This window comes from Giraffa tippelskirchi, chromosome 6, assembly GCF_054371585.1.
Source record: "Giraffa tippelskirchi isolate mGirTip1 chromosome 6, T2T-mGirTip1v1.2.pri, whole genome shotgun sequence".
NCBI lineage: Eukaryota > Metazoa > Chordata > Mammalia > Artiodactyla > Giraffidae > Giraffa > Giraffa tippelskirchi.
Genome location: NC_137280.1, coordinates 90,854,921 through 90,876,433, shown reverse-complemented (window position 1 = coordinate 90,876,433; position 21,513 = coordinate 90,854,921). Strand labels below are relative to the sequence as shown.

The window sequence follows — 21,513 nt, the reverse complement described above, 5'->3', positions numbered from 1 at the left end:
TCAAGTAGACTGTGAGAAAGTAAGTTGTTTGCAGTTACGAGAACTGAAACAAGAGGCCCACAGCAGGGCTGCATTGGATCTCCATCGGGAACCTGCGTGTCAGTGACTCAATATTTTTGCTACACTGTGAACGTCCATGAATCACCACAAAAGCTCCAGGAGGATTGATTTTGGGGTTACAAATAAATTGTACTGAGTAGGTGAGTTTGACAACATGGAACCCACAAATAGTGAGGCTCAAGTATATATACCTAGGAGAAGAACTGCTGAGTCATAGGGGAGGAATATGGGCTTCCCAGGTGGCTCAGTGGTAAAGAAGCTGCCTGCCAATACAGGAGATGCAGGAGACACAAGTTTGATCTCTGGATCAGTAAGATCCCCTGGAATAGGAAATGGCAACCTACTCCGGTATTTTTGCCTGGAGAATCCCATGGACAGAAGAGCCTGGTGGTCTACAGTCCCTGGGATCACAAAGAGTCAGATATGACTTAGTAACTGAACACATACACAGGAGAGGAATATATTGAACTTGAGGAGGTAAGTGCCAAACAGTCTTCCAAGGTTTCAAAGACTCTTCAAAGAGTTTACCAATTTACTGTCCCATTAGTAGTGTCTGAGCATTCCAGTTGCTCTACATCATTACCAACACTTGGTGTTGTCTTTCTGTTTCACTTTAGACATTCTGATGGGTGTATAGTGGTATCACATTTTGGGTTTAATTTACATTTCATGATGACTAATAATATTTAAATACCTTTACACATGTTTATTGACCACTTGAGTATTCCCTTTTGTGAAATGCCTTTTCAAGTCTTTTGCCCATTTTGCTATTAGGCTGTCTGCCTTTTTCTTATTAATTTGTAAGAATATGTGTTTTGTATACATCCAAATTTTGTATCTGTGTTTCTGTTTCTCATATAAATTAAAATTAGGATGTCAGTTCTTTGTTGGACATAGGATTGCAAATATCTTCTCCTACTATGTGGCTTGTCTTTTCATTCTCTTAATGTCTTTGATAAATAGAATTTAATTTGAATGTAGTTTATTTTTTACTATGGTATATATATATATTTTTTTAACAAATGAACTTTAATTATTTTTGGCTGTGCTGGGTCTTTGTTGTGCTGCTTCTCTGCAAGTTGCAGCTTGCAGGCTTAGTTGCCCCACAGCATGTGGGATCTTAGTTCCTTGACTAAGGATCAAATCCACTTCCCATGCTTTGGAAGGATAATTCTTAACCACTGGACTAACCAGGGAAGTCCCTGAATGCAGTTTAAATAATAATGTTTTTCCTTCAAGGTTAGTGCTTGTTAGTGTCCTGTTTTAGAAATCTTTGCCCGCCCCACAGTAATGAAGATATTCTTCTATATTTACTTAAAATACTCATTGTTTATCTCTCACATTTAGGTGTAAAATCTACCTGGAATTGATTTTTGTATATGACATGAGGTACATACAGATCAACATTTATTCTTTCCCCTTTGAATAGGGTCAAATGACCCAGGAACAGGCTCCAGAGTCTGGGCTAGATTCCAGGGGGTCTTGGAAAAATTTCTTAGCATCTCTGTGCCACTATTTCCTCATTTAAAAAATTGGAATTGTAACCCTATCTACTTCATATTGGTATTCTGAGGGTAAATGAGTTATTACATGTACATTGCTACAAATGGTGCCTAGCTCATGATGTTGTTGTTGTTGTTCAGTTGCTGAGTTGTGTCCAGCTCTTTGCAACTCCATGGACTGCAGCATGCCAGGCTTCCCTGTCCTTCACTCTCTCAGATTTTGCTCAAATTCACATCCATTGGTTGGTGATGCTATCTAACCATCTTAGCCTCTTCTGTCCCCTTTTCCTTTTGCCTTCAATCTTCCCCAGCATCAGAGTCTTTTCCAATGAGTTGGCTATTCGCATCAGGTGGCCAAAGTACTGGAGGTTCAGCATCAGTCCTTCCAATGAATATCCAGAGTTGATTTCCTTTAAGATCAAGTGGTTTGATCTCCTTGCTGTCCAAAGGACTCTCACAAGTCTTCTCCAGCACCACAATTTGAAAGCATCAGTTCTTCAGTGCTCAGCCTCCTTTATGGTCCAACTCTCACATACGTACATGACTACTGGAAAAACCATAGCTTTGACTATATGGACCTTTGTCGGCAAAATAATGTCTTTGCTTTTTAATATACTGTCTAGGTTTGTCATAGGTTTCCTTCCAAGGAAAGCTCATGCTGCTGCTGCTGCTGCTGCTAAGTTGCTTCAGTCGTGTCTGACTCTGTGCGACCCCATAGACAGCAGCCTACCAGGCTCCCCCATCCCTGGGATTCTCCAGGCAAGAACACTGGAGTGGGTTGCCATTTCCTTCTCCAGTGCATGAAAGGGAAAAGTGAAAGTGAAGTCACTCAGTTGTGTCCGACTCTTAGCGACCCCATGGACTGCAGCCTACCAGGCTCCTCCATCCGTGGGATTTTCCAGGCAAGAGTACTGGAGTGGGGTGCCATTGCCTTATCAAGATAAGTACTCAATAAACCTTAGCAATTATTGTTACTGTTTCTGACAGTTGCAAACTTTTTTTCCTCCTGATAATTTTCAGGTCAGGGGAAAAAGATTTCTTCTCAGGGCTCCTGGTGTGTTCAGGTTGCTGTAATAGAATAATATAGACTAGGTGGCTTATAAACAACAGAAATCTATTTCAGTTCTGGAGTTGCGGAAGTCCCGGATCAAAGTGAAAGCGCTGGTAGGTTTGGTGTCTGGTGAGGACAATTTTCTCAGTGTCTTCTCACTGTGTCCTCATGGTGGAAGGGAGAGGGAGCTCTCTGGGGTCTCTGTATAAGGGCACTAATCCCGTACATGAGGGCTCCCCCCTCAGGACCTGATCACCTCCTAAGACTTCACCTACAGACACTATCACATTGAAGGTTAGCTTTCAGCATGTGAATTTGGAAGGAGTAGGGGGATACTGACATTCAATCTGTAGCACTCCCCAACACGATGTTTAGAGTGGTGATGGTGACAGTGAAAAAGGGACACTTTCCAGAGATATTTCTACATCAATTTCAGCTGCATTGGTGATAATATGAAAGGAGGAGTAGGGACAGAGAAAGAACACAAGAGGGGCATAATCGATAGTTTCTAACTGTGGGTACATCTGGACCAGGACCAGGGTAGGGCAAGCAAGAAATCTAGGATGTAGAATTTAAGGAAAGGACTTCCTTGGTGGCCCAGGTGTAAGACTCCATGCTTCTACTGTAGGGATTGTGGGTTCAATTCCTGGTCGGGGAACTAAGATCCCACATGCTGCAAAAAAAAAAAAAAAAAATTAAAGAAGGACTCAGCAACCCACTCCAGTACTCTTGCCTGGAAAATCCCATGGACAGAAGAGCCTAGTAGGCTGCAGTCCATGGGGTCGCGAAGAGTCGGACATGACTGAGCGACTTCACTTTCACTTTTCACTTTCATGCATTGGAGAAGGAAATGGCAACCCACTCCAGTGTTCTTGCCTGGAGAATCCCAGGGACGGGAGAGCCTGGTGGGCTGCCATCTATGGGGTCGCACAGAGTCGGACACAACTGAAGCCACTTAGCAGCATTCTCATATGTCAGTACAGGGTTCCTCGGGGGAGGGAGCTTTCAGGGAAAGTTTAGGGATGGTCCCCTTTTTAAACAGTTTTTTTGAGGTATAACTTATATATCATTGGTCTTCTCTGGTGGCTCAGACAGTAAAGAATCAACCTGCAGTGCAGGAGACCTGGGTTCGAGCCCTGGGTCGGGAAGATCCCCTGGAGAAGGAAATGGCAACCTGCTCCACTATTCTTGCCTGGAGAATCCCATGAACAGAGGAGCCCAGCGGGTTACAGTCCATGGGGTTGCAAGAGTCGGACACGATTGAGTGACTTTCATTTTCACTTTGTATACTATTAAATCCACCTAACTGTGCAACTCAATGACTTTTAGTAAATTTTCAGAGTTGTGCAAACATCATCCCAATCTAGTTTGAGGACATTTATATCACCTGCAAAAGATCCCTCACGCCTGTTTGAAGTTCATTCCCACCCCATCCCATTTCAGACAATCACTACTCTAATTTCTTTGTCTGTATATTCGCCTTTTCTGGACATTTTGTGTAAATAGAAATCATACAAAATGTGGCCTTTTGTATCTGATTTCTTTCACATAGCAATATATTTTTAAGGTTCACCCATGTTGAAGCATATATCAGTTGTTTGTTCCTTATTATTTGTTTTTAAAATGTATTTATTTATTTTTGGTTGTGCTGTGAGGTCTTTTCTCTAGCTGCATTGAACGGGGGCTTTTTCTCTAGCTGCATTGAACGGGGGCTGCCCATTGTTGCTGTACTCAGGCTCTCACTGCAGTGGTTTCTCTTGTTGTGGAGCGCTGACTCTAGGGTGCTCAGGGCCTGTGGGTTCAATAGTCGAGGCTCTAGAGCACAGGTGCAATAATTGTGACACACGGCCTTAATTGTTCTGCCACATGTGGGAACTTCCTGGATCAAAGGATCGAACCCATGTCTCTTGCATTGGCAGGCGGATTCGTGACCACTGAGCCACAGTGGTATGGATGTATTCACCAGTTGTATGGATGTACCACAGTGTATGGATGTACCACGTAGTGTATCATTTCACCAGTTGATGGGCGTTTGAATTGTTTCATTGTGAATAATGCTGTTATGAATATTCATATGCAAGTCTTTCCGTGGACATGTACTTTCATTTCTCTTCAGTGGATGGAATTGTTGAGTCTTACGATCAATTTCTATTTAACATTTTAGGAAACTGCTAAATTGTTTCTCAAAATAGTTGCAACAGTTTATTTTATTTTTTAAATTAATTTTTGGCTCGCTGCACTAGGTCTTCGTTGCTACGCATGGGTTTTCTCTAGTTGCAGTGAGCAGAAGCTACTCTTGGTTGTGGTACAGGGGCTTCTCACTGTGGTGGCTTCTCTTGTTGAGGAGCAGGGACTCTAGAGCACAGGTTCAAGTTGTGGCGCACGGGCTTAGTTGCTCTGCGGCACATAGGATCTTCCCGGATCAGGGATCGAACCCATGTTCCCTGCATGGGCAGGTGGATTCTTACCCATTGGACCATCAGAGAAGTCTGCAACATTTTATATTTCCACTAGCAAGAGGTTTTGGTCTCTTCACATCATCACCAGCACCTGCTTCTGCCTGTCTTTTGGATTGAGGTTTTTCTGGTGGATGTCATATGTGATTAGTCCTGTGAAAGTCACAGGTGGAGATGTGCAAGGAGGAGATGGGCATAGGAATTTGAGCTCTAGGTGGAGATATGGACTGTAGAAATACCTTTGGGTGTCTCAGTTGTAGATTCAGTCAGTTCAATAATTTCTTGAGCACCTGTGCATGCGTGCGTGCACGTGTGCTAAGTCGCTTCGGTCGTGTCCAACTTTTTGTGACCTTTTGGATTGTAGCCCACCAGGCTCCTCTGTCCATGGGATTTCCCAGGCAAGAATACTGGAGTGGGTTGCCATGCCTTCCTCCAGGGGATCTTCCTGACCCAGAGATTGAACTCATGTCTCCTGCATTGCAGGCAGATTCTTTATCTACTGAGCCACCCAGGAAGCCCCTTGAGCACCTACAATATGCCAGGCACTATCCTAAGCTGTAAGGATGCAGCTGTGGAAAACACAGGCCTGTAGGAGCTCTTGTGAAGCTGAAAGTCTAGTGGAAGAGATGGACCAGAAACAAATAAAAGTACAATACAAAGTCACATGGTGATAGATATTGTTCAAAAAAAAGGTAGAGCAGAGTAAGGGACAGAGAGGTGGTAGTGGTGCTGGTGGGTGGTATTGGAGATGAGGTGGCCAGGGGAGGTCTTTGAGGATACATTGGTCAGATCACTCAGAGTCCAGGCAGGGAAACAAACCACTCTAGGTGTTTCAAAGAGAGGAAATGTATTAATAATATAGAGAATTAGTTTGTCGTGAAATGGAAGAGTTGAGAAGCCAAACTAATGGAATGATCAGGGAATCCAGGAATAAGCCACAGCATAAAGCTACTGGAGGGACAAGACAAAAGGGGGGTGTGATGAGGAAGAGACTCGTGTGTGGGAACTACGATCATGGAATCATGGAGAAGGTATGGCCACTGTCAGAATACACTCCCACCCTAAGCAGAGAGAGAAAGAAGAAATACCCTGGCCTCTCGCTTCCTCCTCACTCTCCAGTCTCCCTCCAGGGCCTCTCATTGCGTGGGACTAACAGGAAGCCAGGATGCCAGAGAACCTGGGAAATGTAGTTTTCTGGAGAAAGGTAGGGTATGGCTCTGATCTACACAATGATAGCCCAGAAATATAAATAGAATAAAGGAATAAACCACAGGGACTTCCTTGGCCATCCAGTGGTTATGACTCTGTACTTCCACTGTAGAGGGTGTAGATTCAATCACTGGTCAGGAAACTAAGATCCCTCATGCCAGGTGGCATGGCCAAATAAATAAATAAATATAGTTAGGGATGTCCCTGGCGGTCCAGTGGTGATAAAACTCTGTCTTCCAATGTAGTGAGCCCGGGTTCAATCCCTGGTTGGGAAACTAAGGTCCCACATGCTATTTGTCCCACATGTGTTAGTCATTCAGTCGTGTCCAACTCTTTGTGACCCCATGGACTGTAGCCTGCTAGGCATCTCTGTGCATGGGGACTTCCCAGGCAAGAATACTGGAGTGGGTTGCCATTTCCTTCTCCAGGGGATCTTCCCAACCCAGGGATCAAACCTGGGTCTCGAACATTGCAGGTGGACTCTTTACCATCTGAGCCAACAGGGAAGTTCTCACATATCATGGTACAGCCAAAATAAATAAATACAGTAAAAAAAAAATGAACAAACAACGTGTGTATCTGTGTTAATAGTGAAGACAGCAAGTGCAAAGGTCCTGCAGTGGGAATGTGCTGAATGGAACCAAAACCCTAGGAGTGAGTGTGATGGATGGTCCAGGCACAGAATACAGAATGACAGGGGCTAGGAACCTAGGACAAAGCCCCAGGAGACATTTAGGAAGAAGGCAGGAGACAGTGATGGTGCAGCATTGAATTCAAAGGACAAATGACTTTCAAGAAGAAGGGACTGATCCACAAGGGCTTACATGTGAGAGTGACTAAATGAGGCTGTGGGATGAACAAATTGTAGGGTCACTGGTCCTTTAGTGAGAGGATTGTGGGAAGCATACAGGAAATGGGAGGTGAGGGAGCAGAGACAGCAAGTGTAGATGTGAGTGTAGACCACTCCTTGAAGGAGTTTGTCTGGGAGGAGCTAGTGCAGTTTCCTACATTACCAACAGTTAGCGAATGAGAGAATCATCCTGTTCCAAATTCTCTAAACTGGGAGGGCTTGGAGCCCAATGGCTTGGGGATCTGAAATCAGACCCACCTAGGTTCAAATCCTGGGCTCGAACTTATCTCCTGGCTCCTCTCTGAGTGGTTTCCTCTCTTGTAAATAGCGAAGGTGCTGTACTTTTCATGGGAGATTTCACTCAGTGCTCAGCAAGTGTATTTGCAAAGTGTTCAGCACTCCTAAATGCAAGCTGTAGTACAAGTAGGCAAAGAGACATCTCATTTTTCTAAAGCTCATTATCAGTTGCAGATAATAACAATGTCAGCTATTTATGAAACAAGATGTCCCAGACACACAGCAAAGTGCTTTACAAGCACCATCTCTCCCAGCCTGTTCTGCTGCAACCTGCACGCTGGCGTCTTTCCTGTTCCTTGTACACTTGCTCCTGTCTCAGGGCCTTTGCACTTGCTCTGCTTCCTGCCTGGAGCTCTTCCTTCAGATATCCAAATGGCTCCCTCCTTCACTTTCTTCAGGTCTCTGCTCAAATGTCACTTTTCCCAACCACCTCGATTTAAGTTTTACTCCCCTACTTCGTCCATAGGCCCCTTCCTTTCCACCCCCATTTGTTGTCTGTCTGATCCTATTGTTGTTCAGTCACTCAGTCTTGTCCGGCTCCTTGTGACCCCATGGAGTGCAGCACACCAGGCCTCCCTGTCCATCACCAACTCCCAGAGCTTGCTCAAACTCATGTCCATTGAGTCGGTGATGCCATCCAACCATCTCATCCTCTGTCGTCTTCTTCTCCTGCCTTCAGTCTTTCCCAGCATCAGGATCTTTTCCAGTGAGTCAACTCTTCGCATCAGGTGGCCAAAAGTATGGAAGCTTCAGCTTCAGCATCAGTCCTTCCAAAGAATATTCAGGGTTGATTTCCTTTAGGATTGACTGGTTTGCTCTCCTTGCAGTCCAAGGGACTCTCAAGAATCTTCTCCAGCACCACAGTTCGAAGGCATTAGTTCTTTGGCGCTCAACCTTCTTTATGGTCCAGCTCTCACATGTGTACATGACTACTGGAAAAACCAAAGCTTTGACTAGAAGGACCTTTGTCTGCTATAGAATGTTCATCTCCACAAAGGCAGGGCTTTTTAAATCTGTTGTTCATGGTGCTTGGGACATAGTAGATGCTCAATAAATCTTTTGCTTGATTGTCAGGACACGGGAGCCATTTACAGGTGTTAGGTCCGCGGGTCCTTACAGCCATCCACTTTGCAGATGAGGAAACTGAGGCAGAGAGAGGTCATTGTTCGAGGTCACATAGGGGCAGAACCTGCCTCTCTGGATCGTTAAGCTCAGAAAAAAAGGATTGGTCAAGACCCCCACCATCTCTACCCCCCATGCCCAGCGCTTCTCCCCAGGGAGGTGAGCGGCCACTACCCAGGAAAGGCCTGAGTCATCGCCGCCTCCAGACGGCGGCGGCCGCGGGCTGAAGGCGACGGTGGCGGCGGCCACACGAGGTGATGCGGGGACGCCAGGAGGGGGCGTGAGTGCAGGGAAAACAGAGGAAATTAAAACCGGCCGGGCTCTCCTCCTGGCGGCCTGGCCGCCCCCGCCGCCGGCTGGTGCGTGGGTGGAAAGTGGGGGGCACTGCATTCCCCACTCCTTTGAAGGGGTGGGCCCGGGAGCTGGTCCCTGGGGTCTGGAGGAGGGTCCGAAGCATCAGTTCCCCGCCCCCACCCTAAGTTCAAGTTGTGAGTGAAGACCCGCCTGGGACTTGTCTGCTAAAGGCTAGTTTCTGTCTCAGCCGTCGGGGGTGGCCATGCCGCCCCTTGGAGTCATGTGTGGGGGGTCCTCCTGCTGCAAAAGTGACCCCATTCCCGAACCTTCATCCGAGTAATCACATCTATTGGTCTCGGACGCGCCACACTAGGCTTCCCTCGTCCGAAAACGACCAAGTGGTCCCCAGAGTGGTCCTGGTACCGGGGTGCCCCTTCCCCAAGGAAAAGGAGACCCTTGGCCTTCCCATTCAAGGGAGCGCACCAGAGTCCCCCACCACCCCATGCCTGGTCTCCCAGTTGTTAAGGAGCCGGGGTCGGTGTCCTAGCAGTAGGTGGATGGGGACTTGTGACTCCGGGCCTCCCGCCCGCCCCCTGCCAGCTTTGGGTGGTCGGGGTGGGGCGGGTGCCCATTTAGACGCTGGCCAAGCACCCGGGGGTCTAAGAGAGGGGCTGTGCGTGGAGAGTGGCCCGCGAATACTTCACTGGGGGTGGGGGGGGCTGGGGGCGGGGACACCGCTGGGGGCGGGGCCGGGATGCCGCGGCGGTGGGGGTGGGGCAGGAGGGGCAGGCCGCTGGAGGGGGCCCCTCGCGGGACGGGTGGGTCCCGCGCAGAGCGCGGTGGCCAGGCGGGAGGGGGTGTAGTCGGGGCGCCCCCCGCCCCCTGCCGGGCTCCGGGCCGGAGCCGTGACGTCACGGCGGCTGGAAGTGCCCGGCGCGGAGGCGCGGGAGGGGTGCGGGGGGGGCCGAGGCGGCGCTTTATAAGCGGAGCCCCGCCGGGCGCGCAGAGCCGCAGCCAGCGTCCCGGAGCCCCCCGGCCGGCCTGGCCCCGGCCCGGCCCCCAGCTCGCGCTCGCGTCCCCTGGGGCGACTGGGAGGCGAGGGACGGAGCGCCAGGCGGCGGGCAGCCGCGGGGCATGAGGCGGGGGCGCGATGTCGGTACCGCTGCTGAAGATCGGGGCCGTACTCAGCACCATGGCCATGGTCACTAACTGGATGTCGCAGACGCTGCCCTCGCTCGTGGGGCTCAACGGCACCGTGTCCCGCGCGGGCGCCTCCGAGAAAATCGTGAGTGGCCGCCGCGCTGGGGGGCGCTCCCGAGGGGGGGCGTGGTGCCCGAGCAGCCGCCGCAGCCCCCGGGGCCCCCGCCCCCTGCTTTCCCCACGCGCCCAGGCCCGGGAGCGCCTTCCCCGGGCTGGGGTCTGGACGCCGAGGCGGAGGCGCCCTGGGACCCCCGACCACCTCCGCGGCGCCTTTATTATTGTTATGATTATTTCTTAGGCTTAATGTGCAGTGTCCGAGTGGCAACAAGGTACTAGGCTCCCTCCGGCCCCGGGGTGCAGGCGGCAAGGGCTGCGGAATTGAGCCTGGTCCTGGCTGAGTGGGGCGAAGAGGGAGGGTAGATTCGGGGGTCTGGGAGGAACCCAGCCTCTGAATGGGGAAATCTCGGAGTCTCAGAGCGTCTCCACCTTCACAATCTCTCCGTGCTTGTGTCTTGATGTCTCTGAGTAGTCCCGTATGTGTATCAGTCTGCCTGTCTCTCTCCCTCTCTTCTATCTTTGTCTCTCTTTGTGTGTTTCCCTGTCTGTCTCGCTCTGTCTCCTTGATTTCTTTTTCCTCTAGTTGGTTTCTCTGTTTCCCCTCTCTGTGTGTCTCTGTTGAGCTGTCTCTGACTTAGTGTTTCTTTTTTTCTGTCTCTCCTTTCCTCTCCCCTGTGCAACCCCGCCCCGCCCCGCATCTCCCTTCTAATTGCCTGTCTCACCATGTGCTGAAACCCTAGGAAGCAGATGGGGTCTCAGACTCTGGGGGAGGGGGGTGTGGGGAGCAGGGCCTGCCCCCAGAAACTCCAGGTTTGCTGCCTTCCCCATACCATCCTATCCTCCTCTATCACCTTCATCCTCTAGGTTCCCAAGTCATAGAATTTGGCTGAGGGTGGGGGGGCGCGTCGGGAGAGGGCAGGATGTGTGTGTGTGGGGGGCTCCTTCAGGGTTAATAATGGTGGTCTTGGTGTCCTGGGGAGACATCCTCCTGAACAAATTTCCCTCAGGCTCCTCTAGGTATGCCCCATACCCCTCATTCCTTCCCCTCTTCAGTCTGGTTTTAGGACTCCTCACAATATCTGGATCTGGGATTCATGGGGTCTCCCTCTCCTGCTTGACAGCCCCCCCAGCTTCATCAACTCCCCTCTTGAGCCTCCAATGGCCACCACCCTGAAAGGCAAGAGGTCTTTGCTCCCAATGGTTGCGTGCAAGTAGAGGCAGGGGTGCCATGTCCTGTGCTCAGGTTTCATCAGCCCCTGGAGGGAATTGTCACTGGGCTTGGCCCAGGTGAGGGCTTTCAGTCTGAATTCTCAGAATTGAAGTCAGTGTGTGAAACAATGTCTTTCTGTGTGTCAGTCACATCAAGTGCTGTCCTGGTTATCTATGCGTGGGTTTTGGTGTGTGTATGGGGACGTGTGTGAGTGGAGGTTATGAGAAAGTTCATGTGCTTTGCTAGCATGCGGGCACAGATGTGTCTGCCTGTATGTAAGGATGCATTCCAGACTGAGTGGGTGTGTCCCTCGGTACTCACTGTGTCTGGGTGTGGATGTATCTAAGTGTGTATCTGCAGTTGTATGTCCCTGACTGTGGGTTTTCATGTATGTAATTGCATGTGTGCATATGTTTGTCTACATGACTCTGAGACTTCTTGCTGTTGCCTTTTGGGGGTGGGGGGTGGGGGAGATGGTGTCTCATTGAAATCAGAAGCCGGATTAGTCCACTCCCTTACCATCTACAAAATGTGAATCAGTGTAAATGTGTGCTCATATCATGTACAGCATATGGGTAATAGGGAGTATATATGTCTGGGGAATGTGTATGTAAGTGTGTAAGAGCATGCCTCTAAATTATGACTTTGTGTGTGTAAATATGTCTTTGCAAATATGTACGTCTGCAGATAAATATGGACATGTATGTCTTTCGATGTGCATGCATATATGTTCAAGTGTATCTATGAATGGTGTGTGTGCCTAGTTTGTATGCGTGTGGGTGGATTCCTTTGTGTGTCAATTTTTCTGTAAGTGTGAGGGTGTGTGTGGTCTGACGTGGTCTCCACTCTAGCCTATCTGTAGCTGATAGGACCTTGATCCAATGCTTCCATGAAGTTACCTACTAAAAGCTAATAGTTCTCCCATCCTTGATCCCCACCCCCATCCCTCAGTTTCACTCAGCCTTGCTAGAAGAGCTCTATGGAGCGAGATGCCAAGGAACTCAGGGTAGGACCTAGAAGGAGACTGTGACATGAGAGTGCTCTAGAAAGGGTCTTGGGAGTTTGTAGCTGCTGCTGCTCCTGCTAAGGTGCATCAGTCATGTCCGACTCTGTGCAACCCCATAGGCAGCAGCCCACCAGGCTCCGCTGTCCCTGGGATTCTCCAGGCAAGAATACTGGAGTGGGTTGCCATTTCCTCCTCCAGTGCATGAAAGTGAAAAGTGAAAGTGAAGTCACTCAGTCATGTCTGACTCTTCGCGACCCCATGGGCTGCAGCCTACTAGGCCCCTCCATCCATGGGGTTTCCCAGGCAAGAGTACTGGAGTGGGGTGCCATTGCCTTCTCTGGGAGTCTGTAGACATGGGTTGAAATGCAGACTTTCCCCCAACTTGCTCTATGACTTGCACTCCAGGTCAGTGACATGACCACTGTAGGCAGAAGTTTCCTCATCTATAAAATGGGAATGATAATTTGTACCTCACAGAACTGTTGTGGATAAGAGGTCTATCATCCAGGTCCTCATCCATCCATCCTTTCATCTATCTATCCATCCACCTATCTTTATACTCATCGTTTCATCTACCTATACATCTATCCCCTCACCTATCCATCCATTCATTCATCCAGCCAACCATCCTCCCACCCATTCATCTCTTCATCCTTCCATTTGTCTCTCCATCCACCTCTCCATCCATCTATCTTTCCAGTCACCTTTTGTTCATTATCTGTCTCTTAATCGATTCTTCCATGCATCCATCCTTCCATCCATCCATCTCTCTATCCATCCAACTCTTTTGTTTATTCAGTGAAATTATTGAGTACTTTCTTTATGTCAAGTGTGTGTATGCTTGAAAATCCCAGTTCAGTGCCTGACATAGTAGATGCTCAATGGCAGGACTCTGAGTCAGATGAATCTGGGTTTGAATTCTGGTCTTACAAGTTACCAGTCTTATGACCTTGGGGAAAATTATTTAATCTCTCTAAGCTCCAATATCCTCATTCGTCAAGGAGGGTCCCCACTAAACCACAGGATCCATGAGGACATCTGTGTTTTACTCATTATTGAAACCTAAGACCTGATGTATAGTAAGCCTACAATAAGTATTTGTCAAGTGGCTGAATCAACAATTGCATCTTCATAAGGATTCCACCTTCAAATAAAAACAAATGGCTAGGTTCAGTAAGGAGAGGTTTCTCTGTTTGCCATTACAGCCAAGCACATAATAGACATGGAATAAATATTTGTCAAATGTCTAAATCAGTAATCCACCTTCATAAGGATTGAGGAACAAATGGAAGGCACAGAGTAGGTATTTAATAGGGAAGAGTTGTAGGAAGGTACGTAACAGCGACATGGTTAAGCTGAGGGGTTCAGGAACTCGGGTAGTGAGAATTCCCGGTCCTGAAGCAGACAGTTGCATGCTGGTGCTTGACTTTAAAAAGGGTCTCTTTGAGGACGGGATGAGCCCAGATCCTCTGGCCATTCTTCACCTCCCTGATCTGATCCAGAGAAACAGCTTAGCATTCTAAGAGATTCTGAGAGATGCTGTTACAAACCATCTCTGGAAGAGATGGGGAGGGGGAGCTGCCTCTGCTACTACCTTTGGCCAACTCCCAGCCATAAACCATCCCTGTGGGATGGGAGCCTTCAGCGGAATGGTTTCTCACCTGGGGGTCATAAATTCAGAACCAGACTAAGCATTGTCAGCCCCATTGCCAGCGGCTGCCGTCATTACAGGGCCTGAAGTGAGTTACTTGCATCTTATATGTTATGCCTTTGTACATCCCCTCCTCCTTGAGGATTGGAGGGAAGGAATGGGAGATGAAGGAGGAATATTCTGTTTGGGGAGGACCCTTTTCCTCCTGGGAGTAACAGGGACAGTCTGACAGCTATCAGCAAGAGGCTTTTTGAGGACTTCCTGGTAAGAACCAAAGTTCGGAATCCTTGTATTTTCTTGATGGTTTTCAGTGGGGAAAGGACCCTTAATAGTCAGTTGAGGCAAGGAAGGACTGTAGCAAGTGGCCTCACACCTCAGTGGTTTAGCACTGCACCGGTTTATTTTGTGCTTGCACTATGCATCCATGTTGGCTGGTGAGCTCTGTCCGTGGTAGTCAGGGACCTGGAATGAGGGAGGCTCTATGGTGACAGAATCATTGAAACAGGGACAGCAAGGCACAACATAGCCCCCCTCACTGCCTCCTAAAGCTCTCCCCTGGAAACCCCATGTTACTTCTGCTCACATTTCATTGGCCAGCACAAGTCATATGGCATGCTTAACCCCAAAGAGGGTGAGACAGGAGGTCCTACTATGACCTGAAACAGAGAGAGGTGGCCAAATATTTATGAACAACCCTAAACATGGTTGTATACTACTGATCCCTCCTCCTCTTATTCTATAACAAGAATTCTCTTGGAGGTTTTCTCCATTCATTCATTCAACAAATATTTACTGAGCACCTATTATGCGCCAGGCACTCTTCCAAGTGGCAGGGATATGACCATGAATAAAACAGATAGATATTTTGTCCTGGTGGAACTGACATTCTAGGGTAGGGAAGGGGACAAAAAGATAAGTGCACACACAGATAAATTGATAATATATACATGGTGATACAGGGCTTCCCTCATAACTCAGTGGTAAAGAGTCTGCCTGCAATGCAGGAGATGCCAGGTTCAATCCTTGGGTTGGGAAGATCTCCTGGAGGTGGGCATGGCAGCCAGTATTCTTGCCTGGAGAATCCCATGGACAGAAGAGCCTGGTGGGCTACAGTCTGTGGGGTCAAAAAGAGTTGGACACAACTAAAGCGACTGAGCTCACACACACACACACACAGTGATAAATGTGCTGTGAAGAAGCATAGAGCAGTATAAGGGGAGTGGAGAGTCTTGGGGAGACTATTTTAAATTAGCTTTCTCTAGTTGCAGCAAGAGGGGGCTGTTCTTTGTTGCAGCGCTCAGAATTCTCATTGTGGTAGTTTCTCTTGTTGTGGCGCACGGGCTCTAGGCACACAGGCTTCAGTAGTTGCAGCACACAAGCTTCGTTGCTCCACTGCATGTGGGATCTTCCGGGACCAGGGATCGAACCCTTGCCCCCTGAATTGGCAGGTGGATTCTTAACCGCTAGACCACCTGGGAAGCCCTCAGCGTTGCACCTTTGACCTTCTGTTGCTCACAGTGTAGTTGATTTATTTATTTTGTTGTCTGATCCTCCCCCCTGAAATGCCAGCTCCATGAGGGCAGAGATTTTTTTTATTTTAATCCATTTTTGTTGACTGTTGTAGCCCCCTTGCCCTAGCACTGGGGATGGCACACAGTTGGTGTTCAATAAGCAGTTGTTGAGTGAATAAATGAGATGCCCAGGGGGTGCTGAGCACAAGATGGATGGTGACTCAGGTGTTCACAGTTTTTCTCTGGCCCCTGCAGGATGGACAGACTATGGGAGGTAAGGGCAGGAGCCGGGAGACTGGGGAAGAGGCCACAGCCCTGGTCCAGGTGAGTGATGTTGGGGACTGGACCAGGGTAGGAACCAAGGAGGTAAAGTATTGTGGATTTCACCCACACCTGCCTATTCCCCTGCTCCTAATTGTGGACTTATGGCTTCTGCTCAAACACCTCAATATGTCAGGAAATATTTGAGTACCTATTTTGTACTGGGAAGGGTCCTGGACTGTGGAATATAGAGATGAATAAAGCCCTGACTTCAATCGGATCACTGTCTCATCCACAGTACTTGTGACACGTCATGGTATGCGTGGAGACAGGCTTATTTCTAGAGTGTTATGGGGACACAGGAGAGGGGCACTGAAATCAGCTGGGCTGTGATGGAGGTTTCCTGGAGGTGGTGATGTCCAACTGAGTCTTAAAGTGGAGAAGGAATTGGCCAGGTGAAAGCAGAGCAGGGGGACTCCAGACAGAAGGAAGAGCACGGACAAAGGCTCGGAGGTGAGGAGCATCCTGTTGAGGACAGAGAGATGCCAGCAGTTCAGAAAAACTGAACAGCTGAGTCACCATCCCTCTTGTGCTCAGCACCCTCCCTGGCATCCCATTTATTCACTTAACAGCTGTTTATTAAACACTAATATGTACCAGGATGGGAAGAGTGTGGAAGTGGCCTGAGTGGCCAGGGGGGACCATGTCATGATGGGATTCAGCCTGAGGTGCCTATACTTCATTCTTTTTAAAAAATTTTTATTTATTTATTTTTATTTTTGGTTGCACTGGGTCTTCCTTCCTGGTGAGGGCTTTCGCTAGTGGCACTGAGGGGGGGCTACTCTGTTGTGGTGTGAGGACTTCTCATTGCAGTGGCTCCTCTTGTGGAGCACGGGCTCTAGGCTTGTGGGCTTCAGTAGATGCAGCATGTGGGCTCGATAGTTGTGCCTTGCGGGCTTTAGAGGTTGAACTCAATACTTGTGGCGCATAGGCTTAGTTGCTCCATGGCATGTGGAATCCTCCCAGACCAGGGATCAAACCCATGTCCTCTGCATTGGCAGGCGGATTCCTACCCAGTGCACCACCAGGGAAGTCTGCCTTTACTTCATTCTGAGTGTCAAAGAATGGGAGACCTGGAGGACTTTGGAGCAGGAAAGGAATATGAGCCTGCCTGTTGCATTTTTCTAGAGACCTAATTGTTAGCATATCCTTCTAGATTGTGAGTGTGAAATTTGTCTCATTTAAAATTTTCTCCATCTCACTTGTGCCAAATCTAAACTCCTTACCTGGCCCAATTCAGTAAACCTCAGTTTCTTCATCCATAAAATGGGAACAACAATAGAATATATACCATATAGCATTGTGTTTAGCAGTGTGCCCGGCATATGGAAGGAGCCTGTGAAGGTTAGCTATTATTATTATCACAAATCCCTACCTGCCTGAGTTTCATATCTAGGAAGGACCACTTTTCCATCCCATGCTAGTCTTGTTCCTGCCTCTGGAACTTGTTCCCATCTTCTGGGAACATCCTTCCTCTAGCCGGCTCCTTCTCACCCCTCTGGTTCAGGCTCAAACATTATCTCCTCAGAGAGAGCTCCCCTGGCCTCCCCAGCTAAAACGCCCCCACTTTATTATTTGAACCTGTTCTGTTATTTTCCCAGTACTCATACTGATCTGAAATCATGTTGGTAACTGTCTTCCACCAACAGAATGGTAGTGCCATGCGAGCAAAAACTTTTGTCCCTCTCGTTTATTGCTGGAATTATCTCATTTGGGGCAGTAGGTATTTCTTGCATGGTCTCAGTTCTGCCCCATGACACTACTGCCCCTTCTTTCTGCTAGTGAAACTTCTGAGCGTTGATTGAGTATTTCTGTGACTATATGAGTTTGAGCAAACTCCAGGAGATAGTGAAGGACAGGGAAGCCTGACACACTGCAGTTGTAAAGAGTCAGACATGACTTAGCAACTGAATAACAACTCAATCTTCTCCCCTGGCTCAGAAGTGCCTGTTTCTTTCTCTTTTCTAATTAATTAATTAATTTGGCATTGTGGCTTGTAGGATCTTAGTTCCCCAGTGGGAGATTGACTCCTCACCCTCAGCAGTGAATGTACAGAGTCCTAACCACTGGACTGCTAGAAAATTCCTCAGAAATGTCTGTTTCTTAAAACTTTTTTTCCCCTTGTGTCTTTGTTTCTCAACTCTTCTTTGTTTGAATGGATGTCCAACAAACGGGCACATGGCCAGCAGCCCACATGAAAGTATGAAGTGATCTTGCTACCAGAAAGCAATCATCTCCAACTACCAATCTCTGAGCTCTTCTGTGCCAAGTCCTGTGCTGGGGACTGGGGATACAGCAGTGAACAAGAAAGACTTGGTCTCTTTCCTCACAAAGCTTCGTAGGGAGACAGTGAACCTGGAATTGTGCAAATAGCCATTTGCACAATTCTAGATAATTAAAAATTAGTGGGGGCTGTGAAGGAGAAGATGTGGAACTGTGAGGACAGGAGAAGTTGGGAGGGATTGGTCACCTTCCCTGAGGAGGTGATGTTTGCCCTGAAGGATGAGGATGAGTAAGAGCTGGGTAAAGACAGAGCTGGTAACTTGGAGGGAGCGAGGCCAAGAGAACAGGGCATGTAAAAGTGTTGGGATGGAATGGCAGGTGTTCTGTTTGAGCATCTGGTGAGACAGGCAGGGACCATAGCCGGTGGGTGCTGCTGACTACCACCTGAGCTTGACGCAACACATAGAAATGGCTTGAAATGCTGCCTTTGCCCATCCGATTGGCATCACTAACAGCACCATGGACAGCTACCAAGGGAGGGTAGTCTGGACCTTGGGGCTGCTTGAGTGCAGTTAAAACCGGCTTCCTCTTCCAGAGGGAAGCTCTGGTTTTTGCCTCTTGGCATCTGCATTCCCCCCAGCATCATTCTCACCTCTGGCCCTGGGTGGCTAACGCCTCTTTGTGAAGCTCCAGTGAGGAGCAGCCGCGAAGCTGGGCGAGGAAGAAAAGCAGCCTTCCGGGGGAGGTTCAGGCGCTTGGAGAGAGTTTGATGTGGGGTTGGGTGTCTTTGTGTGTGGGAGTGAAGAAGTTGCCACTGAGAGATCTAAGGGACCAGGCTGGTTCTCAGTCCTCTCTTGTCTCAGCCTTGATGCTTCTCTATTTTTAAACGTTGTCTTTTAAGTCTCTCTCTGTGTTTCTCTCTCTGTCTCTCATATCTTTGTCTCATTAGCTATCTTTATTCCTCTCTCTTTGTCTTCACTGTGTATCTCCATCACATAATAGAAAGTGAAAAAGTGAAAGTCGCTCAGCCATGTCCGACTCTTTGCAACCCCATGGACTGTACAGTCCATGGAATTCTCCAGGTCAGAATTCTGGCGTGGATAGCCTATTGCTTCTCCAGGGGATCTTCCTGACCCAGGGATCAAACCCAGGTCTCCCACATTGCAGGCGGATTCTTTACCAGCTGAGCCACAAGGGAAGCCCATCACATAATAGACATTCAATAAATGGAGGCTTTTTTCTTTGTTTATTATTTGTATTTATTTGGTTGCACCGAGTCTAGTTGCAGCATGCAGGATCTTTTATTAATAGTTGCCACCTGTGAACTCTTAGTTGCAGCATGTGGAATCCAGTTCCCTGGCCAGGGATCGAGCCCAGGCCCCTTCGCATTGGGAGTGTGGAATCATAGCCACTAGGCCACCAGGGAAGTCCCCTCAAAAAGTGTTTGTTGAGTGACTATTGATGGTTATCTGCCTGTGTCTCATGTCTGCCTCTCTTTGTCTCTGTCCCACTGTCTTCTCTCCATCTCTATCTTGTCTCTATCTCTGTCGGTAAGTCTCCTTCCTCCTTCCTGTGTGTCTCTGTCTTTATGTGTCTCTTTTGTCTCTGGTTCTGTCATCTCTGCCTCTTGGTGTGTCGGTCACTATATCTCTTCCATGTCTATCTCTTGTGCCATGCCATGTGTGCGTGCTTAGTCGTGTCCGACTCTTTGCGACCCCATGGACTGTAGCCCTCCAGGCTTCTCTGTCCACGAAATTCTCCAGTCAAGAATACTGGAGTGGGTTGCCATTCCCCTCTCCAGGGGATCTTCGCAACCCAGGGATCGAGCCCTCATCTCTTGCATCTCCTGCACTGGCAGGTGGATTCTTTACCGCTGTGCCACGTGGGAAGCCACGTCGGTCTCTCACTCTCTGTCTATCTATGTCTCTCTCTAGGATTCTGCTTCCATTATTGCCATAGTTTATCACAGTCCAGGACCCTGACAGGGGGTAGGGGTGAGGCTCAAATTCTCAGACCTGAGAGGGCTCCTGAGACAGGACAGAGCTGGAGCCTGTGTTGGGCAAGATTCAGTGAGTGGGCCGGGATGGACTGGGCCAGCATCAGCCCTTGAAGGCCCTGGAGGGACAAGGGGGGAGTGTCTGTACCCCTGGTGATGCTGGGGATGGGGGCCATGCTTTAATGGGAGTCTGGGGTGAAGGGTGGGTGGGTGCCCGAGCTCTCGGCGAGCCTGAACCCTCCCCCCCTCCCCCACCCACTCTGCTGCCTAGGAGGGTGTCCCTCTAGGACCCAGCCACCAGGACCCAGCATTGGCTCCAAAATGGAACAGCTGTCTGGGCTACAGCTGCGGAAGCTCATTTTGAACAAGGAAGATGATTGCAGGAGTGATTGGGGGAAGGAGAGCGAAGGGGAGGGGAGCAAGGGCCAAAGAGGAATCAGGCTTGATGGTTGCCGCTGCTGCAGTGGGTAGTTTGCCTAAGAGATGGGGAGACCGGGCGAGGCAGGAAAAGGCAGAGGAAGGTCTGTCGGCCCAGCCGTGGTCCATCTGTCCCCACTTCTGGTCCTCCCTGGTGTGAAGTTTCTCCGCCCATCCCTGGCTGTCTCTCCCTCTGCCTGTATTTCAGAGCCTGAATTTCTTGACTCTGCCTGTGTCGCTTGGTCTCCCTATTGCTTGTTGCTGCCTCCTGCCCAGTATTTCAGTTTCCCCGTCTCTCCCTGCCTGCATCTCCCTGTCTCTCTGACTGCCACTCCGCCTGGGTCTCTGTGTATCTCTGAGCCTCCTCGCCCAACCCCTCGGTGCTGCTGTCATCATCAGAAGCACAGCTAAATCTCCAGCAGTCTTTTGGACTGCTCTTTCTTTTGTTGTCATTTCTGTGATGCTCGGGGGCTGCGGACAAATAGAGATGGCATATTCCCAGGAAATGATGGGATCGTGTCCTTCCATAAAGGGATATTTACAAAGATATCTCAATTAGGACTAATTAATTAAGCGAGCCACTTCCCCTGCCCTCTCCCCTACCCTGCGGTCCTGCAGCCTCCTGGGAGAGAACCAGCCAATGAGGCGACGGCAGTCTGGTGCTCAGACGGCATCTCAATGTTTAATTTATAACAGCTTTCTCCTCACTGCCCTATCCATCCATCCAGAAGAGCAAGGTGGCCTCGGGTGCGTAGGCTCAGGCAGAGGCTGGAGACCTGCTGGTCCCCCCAGAGCTGCACTGGGTCTTAGTTGCAGCATGTGAGATCTAGTTCACTGACCAGGGATCGAACCCGAGGGCCCTGCATTGGGAGCTTGGAGTCTTAGCCACTGGACCACCAGGGAAGTCCCTGAGTGCCAAGTCTTGATGCCCTATTTGCTCCTCTGTAGCTTCCCTCTCCCAGGGCATAGCACCAGGGTCCCCATTTCTTCCATTGGTCTAGTCCCACCAGGTCCCTTGGGATTACTTCTTACCTCTGCCTGTCCCTTCCCACTGCACACAGTCTGTTGAGGCAGCCCTCA

At 49.1% G+C, this 21,513-nt stretch overlaps 1 protein-coding gene across 3 annotated transcripts in view; it reads left to right on the top strand.

The window, feature by feature from the left end:
- Positions 1 to 21,513, top strand: part of OLFM2 (olfactomedin 2) — a 74,162-nt gene that overhangs the window by 9,267 nt on the left and 43,382 nt on the right. Inside the window, exon 1 of one of the 3 annotated variants that reach the window (XM_081498135.1) lies at positions 9,847 to 10,126. The exons of 1 other annotated variant lie outside the window; for it this stretch is intronic. In XM_081498135.1, coding sequence (XP_081354261.1) covers positions 9,992 to 10,126 — 135 coding nt within the window. In that variant the 5' untranslated portion in view covers positions 9,847 to 9,991. Of the gene's footprint in view, positions 1 to 9,846; positions 10,127 to 21,513 lie in introns of those variants that run through there. One more of the 3 variants, XM_081498136.1, reaches the window with a different exon arrangement.